Raw genomic sequence first — 12186 nt, forward strand, 5'->3', positions numbered from 1 at the left:
AGTAGCTGTGCGCACCTTCCCATCTGGGAGCTCCATGTAGCCTTCTATGTCAGTCGTGGCTGTTTTGCCAAATCGACCCAGCAATCCCTGAAGTTTGAGACCAGTGAATGTATAGGCCATTTCCCAGAACCTACAAACAGGAAAGAGAGCAAATGCACTGCACTATTTAAATAACGAATGCAAACAAATCTAATAAAAAAGTGTTGCTTCCATAGTTTTACCATGATCTAAAACTTTATATATTTTATGTTAACATATATTATTTCATTTGTTCATTCATTCAACCAGTTAATAAGTATTAAGTGTCTATTCCCTGTCAGAGTTCTAAGTAATATCCATTAACTAATGGGCAAAATTTTTAAAAATGCCCTGCTTTTGCTGATTTTTTATTTTTGAGTCATGCTGTCCAGTTCAGTAGCTACCTATCAACTGTAACAATTTAATTTAGATTTAAAGTAATTAACATTAAATGAAACTAAGAATTCAACATTTCAGTAGGCTAGCCAGTTTCACATACTGAGTATCTACATGTGGCTAGTAGTTGGTGTATTGGACAGCACAGAAAATCCTATTGAACAATACTGTTTTAGAAAAGTGTTAAAAAATATTCTAACTTACCACCCATGTCAGTCTGAGTGATTTTCTTGATCACACTGTGCCTTCATCTTCTCATGCATAAAATATTAGTTCACCTACCTCATCAAATTGTTGAATAGTCTTAGAACCACTCCTAGTACATAAAAACTATAAATATCATTGCTAACATTTAAGTAATATTCCAAACAAATGAACAGTCAGAATGACAGTGAAAAAAATATGACCTATTTAATTAGATAAAACAGATAACAGATGGTACCAAGAAGCAGATAATATAAAGACAAAAACCTTCATGACTAATATGCTTCTCAAAGCTATGCTAAGTACCCTGGTCATGTGCTTCTATGAAGTGCACAGAAAATACACACTTTACTAAACAATAGGAAAATGTAAGAACCTAGAAAATTTCAGCCTAAAGTTACAAAAAGTTAATTGAGAATTCACCCAAGATTACTTTCAGAATCTCAATTATTCTTTATTTCTAATGCACAGCAAATAAAAAAACCAGATTTACATTGGGACAAGAGGACTTTGGAATCAACAAAAATGTCTTTGTTAATGAGACACTGGGAATCAGGTACCAGCAGTTCTGGAATGGTTGTGTTAGGTCATTAAACTAATGCATGAGACAGGCGGAAACAGTGATAAAATCATTCCATCTTGCAAATGGGTCATTCATCCAGTGAAAAGAGCAAGGAACTTGGAATTAGAGACCTGAAATTAAAAGTAGCCTCTAACACCATTTAGTATTGAAGGTTCCTTGTCAGGAATGATACTGTGATAATTCTTGCTTTACAGATAACGATTCAGTTGTTACAAACAAGAAATTTAAGAGTGGATATAAACGCTCAATATGAATTTTGAAAACACCATGCCATGGTTAGTTAAGATATTACACAAACTCTCTCAGAAAGTGAAGCCTGCAAGGAAATAGCAGGCTCTCTCTCTCTCTCTCTCTCTCTATATATATATATATATATATATATATATATATAATTTTTTTTTTTGACAGGCAGAGTTAGACAGTGAGAGAGAGAGATAGAGAGAAAAGTCTTCCTTCCATTCGTTCACTCCCCAAATGGTCACTGTGGCTGGCGCACCACATTGATCCGAAGCCAGGAGCCAAGGACTTGGGCCATCCTCCACTGCCTTCCCAGGCCACAGCAAAGAGCTGGACTGGAAGAGCAGCAACCGGGACAGAACCGGTGCCCCAACCAGGACTAGAACACGAAGTACCGGCACCGCAGGCGGAGGATTAGCCTAGTGAGCTGCAGCGCCGGCTGATAACAGGCTATATTTAAAAGCCTCCTTTTTTTTTTTTTTTTAAATCTATGCTGTCTTAGGAAATAAAACCTCATATATCTAATTAGAAAAGTGTGTTACCAGTTAGCTTTTAAAATAACAAAAGCAAACATGTCTCCAGGTCTTATGATCCTCATGGAAATTTTCCTTATACCGTTTGCTAGCACTTCTATTGGTCACTCAACCTACTTGATATGGCCTGACCCTGATGTAGTAAGCTGCTCTTCATCTTCAGGGTTGAAAGTGACTTTAAAAACTTCTTGAGCAAAAGCTTTTGTCCTCAGTATGGGTTGCTCTTCTTTCCAGTTCCAGATGGTCAGTGTGTAATCAGGGTTGCTACCCACCGAGGCCAGCAAGGTGCCCCTGTAGTTAAAGTCCACGTAAGCATAGCCCTTCTCAGTCCCATCTGCAAGGATGAAGCGACTCTCAGAAATAAGGGCAAAATTTATTTAATTTTCAAATATATAACAAAAAAGAGGGGGAGAGAGACAGCCCTTAATGATGTGGACTAATGTAAGAATGCAAGGATCCCCTAAAGGAACAAATGTAAAATGATGCATCACTGTTGGCCTTAGGAGTTACATGATATGAAAGAGGAAGGGCAAGATGTTTTAGCCACCTTCTGCATGAGAACAACACCTTGAGAACATATCCCCATTTTATGAAGTGGTGGAGAAACACAAACGAATATTAGAGAGAAAAATCTGTAACTTGAAGTTTGCCACTGAAAAGCCCCAATAATAAAAGCTGCTGAAATTAATTATACAGAGAACAGAATTGGAAGATAATTGTGGTGGTTAATTTTATGTGTCGACTTGGCTAGATGATAGCACTCACCTGTTCTGTTAACATTAGTCTGGATGCTGCTGTGAAGGTATTTTACAGACACAGCTAACACGTACAGTCAGCTAACGATAAGTAAAGGAGCGGCTCCATGCTGGTGCAGGTGTGCCACATCAGTCAGGTGCAAGACCTTACAAGTAAAACTGAGGAAGAAATTTGGCCTGAACACTACAGCGTCAACTCCTTCTGGAACCCTTCCAGCCTGCCAAAGGCCCCACAAATTTGACAGTTGCCGGTCTTGCCAACTGTGCCAGCCAGTTCCATTAAATGAACGTCTTTTCTATCTGTTAGTTCTGTTTCTCTGAATGAGTCAATGTCACACCTTCTTCAGCGTGTGGTTCACCCTCAACACGAAATATTTTACAGATTCCACCGGACTTACCCCGAAGTATTCTGTAAGGCTTCAGAGAAGGATATTCATAGATGATAATCTTTGGGTAACTTCCTTTTTCAGCTACTGTGAAGTGAGTTTTATATGGATGAACCTGCAAAAAATAAAATTTCACCAAAATAATAAAAGATTTTGACATTAATGCAGCACCTGCATTCATTGTTTTTAAAAATGTACTCCAATAGTAAATTTAAAAATAGACATCTGACAAATACTAATGATGTATATGATTTAAACTAAGAACTAGAATGCCTACTTAGTTTCACTTTAATTAAGGCAGTCATTTCCAGTGCTACAATTTTTTTAAAAAAATTTATTTATTTGAAAGGCAGAGTTACAAAGAGGCAGAGAGAGAAAGAGAGAGAGAGAGAAAGAGAGAGAGAGAAAGGGAGGGGGAGAGAGAGACAGGTCTTCTATCCACTGGTTCACTCCCCAAATGTCTGCAATGGCTGGAGCCGGACTGAGCTGAAGCCAGGAGCCAGGAGCCAGGAGCCAGGAGCCAAGAGCCAGGTGCTGGAGTCTCCCACACAGGTGCAGGAGCCTAAGGACTTGGGCCATCTTCTACTGCTTTGCCAGGCCATAGCAGAGAGCTATATTGGAAGTGGAGCTGCCAGGACTCAAATTGGCACCTATATGGGATGCTGGCACTGCTTTACCCGCTACACCACAGGGCCGACTCCTACAGCTTTTTAAATTAACACAAGAGCTGGGATACTGTGATTCTCAATCTTCAGTGTGCTTATCCCCAGAGTTTCTGATCCAGTATCTCAGAGCAGAGACTCAACAATTTGTACTTAATTTCTAATCAGTTGAAAGGTGATGCTGATGCTGCTGGTCTGGGTATTGTACTTGCTAAACCACTAAGGCAAGCTACTTTCCCCACATATAATATAAGTTAAACTAAATTTTGGATAGAAAATTCATGATGGGCCTGGCATTATGGTGCAGTGGGTTAAACAGCCACCTGCAATGCTAGCATCCCATATGAGCACCAGTTAAGAATCCCAGCTGCGGCCAGCGCCACAGCTCACTAGGCTAATCCTCCACCTGTGGTGCCGGCACCCCAGGTTCTAGTCCCATTTGGGGCGCTGGTTCTGTCCCGGTTGCTCCTCTTCCAGTCCAGTTCTCTGCTGTGGCCTGGAAGGCAGTGGAGGATGGCCCAAGTCCTTGGGCCCTGCACTGCATGGGAGACCAGGAGGAAGCACCTGGCTCCTGGCTTTGGATCGGTGCTGGCCGTAGTGGCCATTTGGGGAGTGAACCAACGGAAGGAAGACCTTTCTCTCTGTCCCTCTCTCTCTCACTGTCTAACTCTGCCTGTCCAAAAAAAAAAAAGAATCCCAGCTGATCCAACTGCCTGCTAATGCACCTAGGAAAGCAGGGTAGACAGCCCTAGGGCTTGGGCTCCTGCCCCCAACTCCGGATGGAGTTCCAAGCTTCAGGCTTCAGTGGCCATTTGAGGAGTGAAACAACAGATAGAAGTTCTCTCTCTGTCTCTCCCTCTCTCTACAACTCTTTCAAATAAATAAAATTTTTTTTAAAAAAAGGAGAAATGGATTATATGCATGTTAGTCTGTTGCTATAACCAAATATCTGAGACTGAGTTATTTATAGTGAACAGAAAATTAATCAGCTTTATGGTCCTAGAGGCTGGTAAGTCCAAAACTAAGGGGCTACGTCTGGCAAGGGACTTTTTGCTGCATCAGCCCATGGTGGAAGGCGGAAGAGCAAGAGAGGGTGACAGCAAAAAAAGAAGTGGACAAACTCATTTTTTATAACAACTCTCACTCATAATAACTAACCCCTCACTCAATAACAGCATTAATCCATTCATGAAGACAGAGCCTCTTGATCTAATCGCCTCTTGTTAGGTTCTACCTCCTAACACTGCTGCATTGGGGATTAAGTTCCCAACACATGAAATTTGAGGGTCACATTGCTGTTTCCAGAGTGGGCTACATGCTAATTTTAAAAATGTCTCCATAGGAAAACTTAACACAAAGAAAGGCAAACACAATAGAAGTGAGAAAGATAGAATATTTCTAAGCCACACACAGTAAGATACAGTGAATATACCCTGGATAAACTATTTGTGCCAGTATTTCAAACCATAGCATACAAATTGGATAAAATCACATGTTCTTTTTTATTTTTTTCATTGATAAAGCCAAATGTACAGGAAGAGCAAATGGACAGCAAAAAAAAAAAAAATGCAAAGAGGATTTTATAAGAATAAGCTATTTAAAGTTCATATTATAAGATTCTAGCTTACATTACCATTTTTGCAATTCCTGGTTATATACTGAGGACAAGGAGCTTGGTTCTCAAATAGAGAATGCAGCTCCTGACATCCAAGACAATACTGAAGCTCATTTTCCTTCCCTCCATTCTTGGGTGCCATCAAACCTTGATAGTCTGACTTCCTACTGGCAAGTGCTTCTTACCCTTCCACTCAAGTAAATTCCCATCACTTTAACAGCCTTGGGTTTATGGAGTAGATACTCACTCTGTGAATACAGATAACACTTGCTGAGTCCTTATCTTGTGCCAGAAACTGTTTTGTATACATTAATTCCTTTAAATTTTCCCAGCACCTTTGTGATCTTGTATACTATTATCATTCCTATCTCACGGATGAGTGAATTGAGGCAGAGTTTAAGTAACTTGTATGGAGTCTACAGGCTACAGAGTGCTAGGTTTGAGTGAGAGGATTCAAGCTAGGGTTTAGAAGAGAGAAACAAATGGGGTTAAGGAATAGTAGAACCTAAGGAGGTGAGAATAAATGGGTTAAGACCATACCTAGGCTGGCGCCGCAGCTCAATAGTCTAATTCTCCACCTCCGGTGCCGGCACTCTGGGTTCTAGTCCCGGTCGGGGCGCCAGATTCTGTCCCAGTTGCTCCTCTTCCAGTCCAGCTCCCTGCTTTGGCCCCAGAGTGCAGTGGAGGATGGCACAAGTGCTTGGGCCCTGCACCCGCATGGGAGACCAGGAGGAAGCACCTGGCTCCTGGCTTCGGATTGGCGCAGTGCGCTGGCTGCAGCGGCCACTTTGGGGGGTGAACCAACGGAAAAAGGAAGACCATTCTCTCTGTCTCTCTCTCTCACTGTCCACTCTGCCCGTCAAAAAAAAAAAAAAAAAACCTATCTATAACCCATTTACAAAGAAATATTGTTTAGGATACATGCCCACAGAAATCTGAATAAAGATTCAAATCCTTGACCCTGATGGGTCTTGTCAGCTGTAAATAAAAAATTTCAGCCCATTCAGGTTGGGAGCTGCTGTGGGTTGAGTTGGGATGCTTTATTTTTAGAGGAGACCCGGAATTAATAAGTCATTTACCTTACATTCAACATATCAATTTACCCTATGTTTTCTGGAGGATAGTTTATATGTCCAAAAGGTGTATCTCACAGGTTTCTCATAGTATTGCAAAAATAATTCTCATCCTCAACAGGATAACTGTTTCAAAGAGGAAGTAATGTGAACAGTGCCAGAGAGGCCTTTAAATCATACACATCATTAGTATTTGTCAGGCCTTTGTCACTATCCAGGCAGCACCCATGGAAAAGAACCCTGTGGACACAGAACTGCTCAACATCCAGGTAGATGAGCATAAGGATTTAGTATTCTTAACCATACTACATCTCTGACTTCTGCCCACAAACCCAATTATTTCATTACAAAATAGAAAAAATAACAGTTCAAAGATAAGGGCCATAAAGTGATAAGTAAATATGTGATAATTAAATGTTCTTAGCCCTCTGCAGATTGTGTGCAACTCAGGGCTCATGTTACTGACTGACCTCCTTGCCCCCAAATCCATGACCCTCATATGGGGCCCAGGAATGCCTGTACACAGCTGTTGCCACATCCAGGTACTAATATATCTAGTTCTTTCCTTTCTCTTTTTTAATATGGGTCTTGCTTCTTTACGTGGATTTTAAATTCTTTAAATTTATAAAGGTTATACATTCTTCATTTAAGTCCTGTATTAAGTGTTCTGTGTAGTGTTGGATGCATATTGTTGTATGATAAATCTCTGCAAAGCCTATTAATCTTGTAAGAAATGCCCTGAGGACAGGTACTTTTATCACGTACACATGCTATATACAGATATATGATCAAGGCAGAAACAAATTTGATATTATCTTTTATTCTGTACATCTCGTCATATCCTATTTCCATAATCAATCTCAACATCCTATCTGTGGGGCTCACATTTTTCTTGCCTTCTCCAATTCCCATTGCTATGTACCTACTTCAGTCCTCAGATCAAATCCTCACTCACCTCCACTTCTAATCTAAATGTGAAAAAAACTGCATGAATTAGGAAGTCACTTAACTTGTATGAGCCCCAGTTTCCTTTTCTGCAAAATGAGATAATAATATTATTAATGCAATAATATAATATTGCATGAACACCAAACACAATGTTAGTAAATGCAGTGGCTGTAATAACTGAGTTGAATATGCCTTAGAATAAAGATAGTGATACATCTAATGTGATCCCGTAATACCATGCATGATGCTGGCATCTCACGACAATTACTGGCTAGCCATTAGAACAATAAAAAAGGTGTTGTTCTTTCTACATTATTAAAGGCATACCCCAATGACACCAATTCCTTCACCACTGCTACTTCGCAGGTAGGTCTGTTCCTTGGTTTTAAAATTCAGAAGGATCAGCTGGTTCCCAGCGATGTACATCACGGTATTGCTGTCCAGAAGCTGCAGGTTGGCTCGCTTTCTACAGTCATAACCGAAAGAATGTCTGCATGTTAAGTTGCTAAGGAAAAGAAGTGAAACAAAATAACCACCCAAGGGGTAGGAAAAGTGTTGGAAAAAACCAATGTTAAAGATCCATACTCAGGGCCAGCACCGCAGCTCACTAGGCTAATCCTCCGCCTTGCGGCGCTGGCACACTGGGTTCTAGTCCCAATTGGGGCGCCGGATTCTGTCCTGGTTGCCCCTCTTCCACTCTAGCTCTCTGCTGTGGCCAGGGAGTGCGGAGAAGGATGGCCCAGGTCCTTGGGCCCTGCACCCCATGGGAAACCAGGAGAAGCACCTGGCTCCTGGCTTCGGATCAGTGCAGTGCACCGGCCGCAGAGGCCATTGGAAGGTGAACCAATGGTAAGGGAAGACCTTTATCGCTCTCTCTCTCTCTCTCTCACTGTCCACTCTGCTTGTCAAAAACAAACAAACAAAAAAAATCCATACTCGGATAACATTCTGAGGTTGAACTAATAATTTTGGCCTGAAACTGAAAAGGAGGTAACTGGGAATGAGGCCTCTGGTTTCCTTCACGTCACATCTCACGAACTGCAGCCTTTTCCACTGTGCAAAGGACTGCCAGAAAAGCATCGTTTCTCTCGATGATTATTTGACATCAATCAAAAGCTTGGTTTAATTAAGATCATGCATTGATAGCTCAAATTCCCTAAGGGCTGAACTCCTTGGAGTTACTTAAGGCAGGGGTTAGCAAACTTGTTCAGCAAATCACAGGTAATAAATATTTTAGGCCTTGTGATTCAGATGGTCTTTGTCAAAACTACCTAATGCTGCATAGCCAGGCAAATGAATGAAAGTGGCTGTGCTGCAATAAAACCTTATTCTTCAAAATAGATGGGAGGCCAGACGTGGTCCTTGGACTATAGTTTGTCGATCCCTGATCTCAGAAACTAATTCCCCAAAGTATGTATATATAACTGAAGTGGATACACGAGCGTGAGAAGATCCAGGGGTATGTTCGAATCTGGAGTCACAAAAGGCATCGAAGCAAGTTCTGAATAATCATAGAAGAAACTCTCTGATATTTTCTTCTTAACAGCCTCCTCTGCCTCTTCCAAAGCTGGGGCAGGAGCTTCCTGAGATGCTGAAAAATTAAAACACTTAAACTAAGGAGGATGTCTGGTGAATCCTAAAACTATTTCCTCAAAACAAGAAGAACAAACATAGCCTGAAATGCTCTAGGAGTAAGCACCACTACTGGTTTGAAAATAGGATGCTGGGAGCGTAGGAGAAAGAACCAACGTGCCTGTGTGCATCATGGTTGAATGCTGAGCTCTGGTCAGGGTCTCATAGTCTCAAAGAGCAGCCATCAGTCATTCCCAAACAAGAGTTGGAGAACTAACTAATCTGGAGTGCAGCACTCCTTAGGTCATCTTCATTCCCAGACAATCAAGTATGAGAATTTTGTGAGCCTCAGAGAGCAGATATACAGCTACAAGGCTGCTAAACTATCCTTCCAGAATACGTGCGATGCTTTTCCTTTCATCATCTACACACAGATAAGGAGTCGTCCAAAACATCATAGAAAATGAGTACTGTGAAAAAATTATACATGAATTTCCAATTTGTACCAAAATAAACTTGTCTTTTAATTACATTTTCCCAAGGTTTGCTGGTCAAACAAGTTATGCTTGTGCTTAAGAAATTTAAGCAATGTTTCAAAATACATGTTCTCTGGAAATTTATAGGAGGCATTGAACCTTTTTGTAAATGTTTTCAGTTGTTATTTAACAGTTAAAATTGTTAAGTTTTCATCTGATATTGTTATTGTCAGTAAGTGATCTGGGAAGCCTGACTTTTTCTCTATTCTCTTCAAGGAAACTAATTCTATTCTAAAAGACTCTCCAAGATGTACCTAATAAAATAGATGCCTAACACTTTTCTGTAATAATACCATAGCCAAAATGAGAGCTTAAATTTTGATTTCACAGCTAGATTTACTTTGCCAGGGACATAGTAAACAGACAAAACCTCCCTTTCAGACCAAACGAAGGGAGAGAAAGTTTTAAAGTGAGAACATAGCCTTCCTCATAGGCATTGTCTATCCTACCTCACAGAAAAACCACTATCAACATGCTTGTGACTACAGACTCCTAGTTTAGGCCATCAAAGATTAGAGATGGGACTTGAGCACCCCCTTGACTTGCATCCTCTTAAAGGTTTTCTCTGGTCTGTTTTAACAAAACCAGGAGGAAGAGGAAGCTAGGCAGCCTAAAGATAGGTGGCAGGCCAATTAATGGCTGCTTTACACAGTGATCTGCTATCAAGGAGACTCAACAAGCCGGTCCTCTGCATTGGTTTTCAATGTGGACAGCCAGGGCTTCAGGAGAAGTCAGCTTATGAAGAGCTCTGGCAGTTCTGCCAGCCAAGAGTTGTGTCACTGGAAACAGAACTGCCCTGGAGTTGAAGGGCTCCAGGTCAGAGCCACAGGCCTTGTTAGCTCTAAGCTGAAAAGCCCTTCACTCGGCCCAGCTTCCGAAGTAACCACTGCTGTCCAGTGGATGGCCAAGTAGGGTCAGCAACACTGCAGGCAGAACTGTAACTTTCCGGTTAGAGATGCCACCTGCCTTTACCTGGCCAGCTCTCCTCCCAGGCCAGCTAGGTAATGGAAGTCAACAGGATGTATTCCCTAATGAGGTTCACAGCTCCTTTATGATGTACCCCATGTGAGGAGATAGACAGTCCTGGGCCTCATAACTGGCAAGACCATAACGCCCACTTGATTATTTTCAAGCTCTTTCTGTCAGTTTCTATTTGTCTCTCAATGGGAAAACTTGCACCTTTCTTAGGTCCTCTCTGTCCTTTTTTCAGATCCTGTGAGTTTAAACTGCTTAGAACAGTAAAATTCTAGGTGGCCACGCACATGAAACCTCAGATGGAAGCAGTTTCTGCAAGCTGGCACGGCTGCCCTCCCCTCCCCCCGCCCCCAGTGAAGCCTCCACCTGCTGAGAAGTCACCTCCTGCCGGCATCCTGTCTTGACTGCCCTTCCCAACAACGCCCTTTTTCAACATGGAGCAGCCAGAGCAATCATCGTCCAGTCCCCCTAACAGACATTAGGGTCCATTCTTGTTGAGGGGGAAATGTAAGGAGTCAGATGGGTTAATAGGCAGGCAGGGTGGTCCCGGTAGAATCTGGGGTGTAGAGTGCTTGCTCCCCACCAAAAGGTTATCTTTAGCAAGAACAGAATGTCCTCTTTCCTTCAGAATCTCCGAATTTGTCATGGGAATAGCAAGGGAGTGGTGATCACAGTTACCTTCTGGATGGTTTTTTGTCAAGCCAGATAAGAGAAAGAATTGTAAATCAGGTCTTCTGATCCCTTTTGTCCCCTCCTGGTAACTGAATGTCAATCTGATTGTCAATTTTTTTTTTTCCTTCAAAATTGTACTTAAAAACCCCAGTGCCACTGGGTCCTTTGGGTATTTTCCTCTCTTGGAAGCCCTATCTCCATGCCACTCTGGCTGAAGGTCTTTGACTCTAATAAATCTTGCTTTTAAACCTTTAAAAAATTACATTTTCCACAAATTTTATGAACTGCCTTTGTCTTCATACCCTGCAAGTTTCCCTTTTCAGGGATTCACAACTGTTTAATTTGTCTAGGTAATTTATCTTTTCAACACTGATAATTACTGGCAGAAAACAAATAATACTTACGTCTAATGGTTTCCAAATAATCATCTTGAATTGAACTTGAACTTCCTTCTAAATCTTCCTCATCTGAGTCTTTTTCCTCTAAATATGATTCTTCGCCTTCAGTCAATGCTTCTTCTGTGGCATCTTCTTTTGCAGCAGCTATTCAAAATAATTTTTAAAATAACTTCTACATTTTAAATTAAATATTTTCTTACTTTAAAATAGCTAACATCTCCAATTTGTGCTCTAAATTTAATGAGTTTTATTACTCAAATATTCCTAGAAGAATCAGTTTATTTGATCAGTTTTGTAATCATAAAAATCAGAGAGCCTGTTCTGTGAGTTAATCTCCATTTTTATTTTCTTTTCAGTCTATTTCCTTATCAATGCATACTTATAAAAACTGAAAAGGTTAAAAAAAAAAAGGTTAGTATGTTGCTATTAATGTGGGAAACATAGATAGTAGGTAGTTTAGATCTGCTGAACTGGCAGTTCTATGTAATACTATCCTCCTACTTGTCAATCAACTTGTCAATCAAAACATCCCCTTTCCTGGGAGGCATCTACTTCATCTAGGACCTAAGGGGGGGCCACCATGAAAATACAGGTATTAAGTGCTCCACCTGGAATTTGTGGAG

The 12186-nt window shown here is 41.0% G+C and overlaps 1 protein-coding gene across 1 annotated transcript in view; it reads right to left on the minus strand.

Moving 5' to 3' along the window:
• CFAP44 (cilia and flagella associated protein 44) overlaps nt 1–12186 on the minus strand; it is a 116369-nt gene that overhangs the window by 86727 nt on the left and 17456 nt on the right. The window contains exons 3-8 of the mRNA XM_062176743.1: nt 11570–11707; nt 8848–9001; nt 7738–7900; nt 3125–3227; nt 2089–2305; nt 16–130 (exon numbers count right to left, since the gene is read on the minus strand). Of these exons, the coding sequence (XP_062032727.1) occupies nt 16–130; nt 2089–2305; nt 3125–3227; nt 7738–7900; nt 8848–9001; nt 11570–11707 (890 nt within the window). The remainder of the gene's footprint in view (nt 1–15; nt 131–2088; nt 2306–3124; nt 3228–7737; nt 7901–8847; nt 9002–11569; nt 11708–12186) is intronic.

The sequence above is a fragment of the Lepus europaeus genome, chromosome 2 (assembly GCF_033115175.1).
Source record: "Lepus europaeus isolate LE1 chromosome 2, mLepTim1.pri, whole genome shotgun sequence".
NCBI classification, from domain to species: domain Eukaryota; kingdom Metazoa; phylum Chordata; class Mammalia; order Lagomorpha; family Leporidae; genus Lepus; species Lepus europaeus.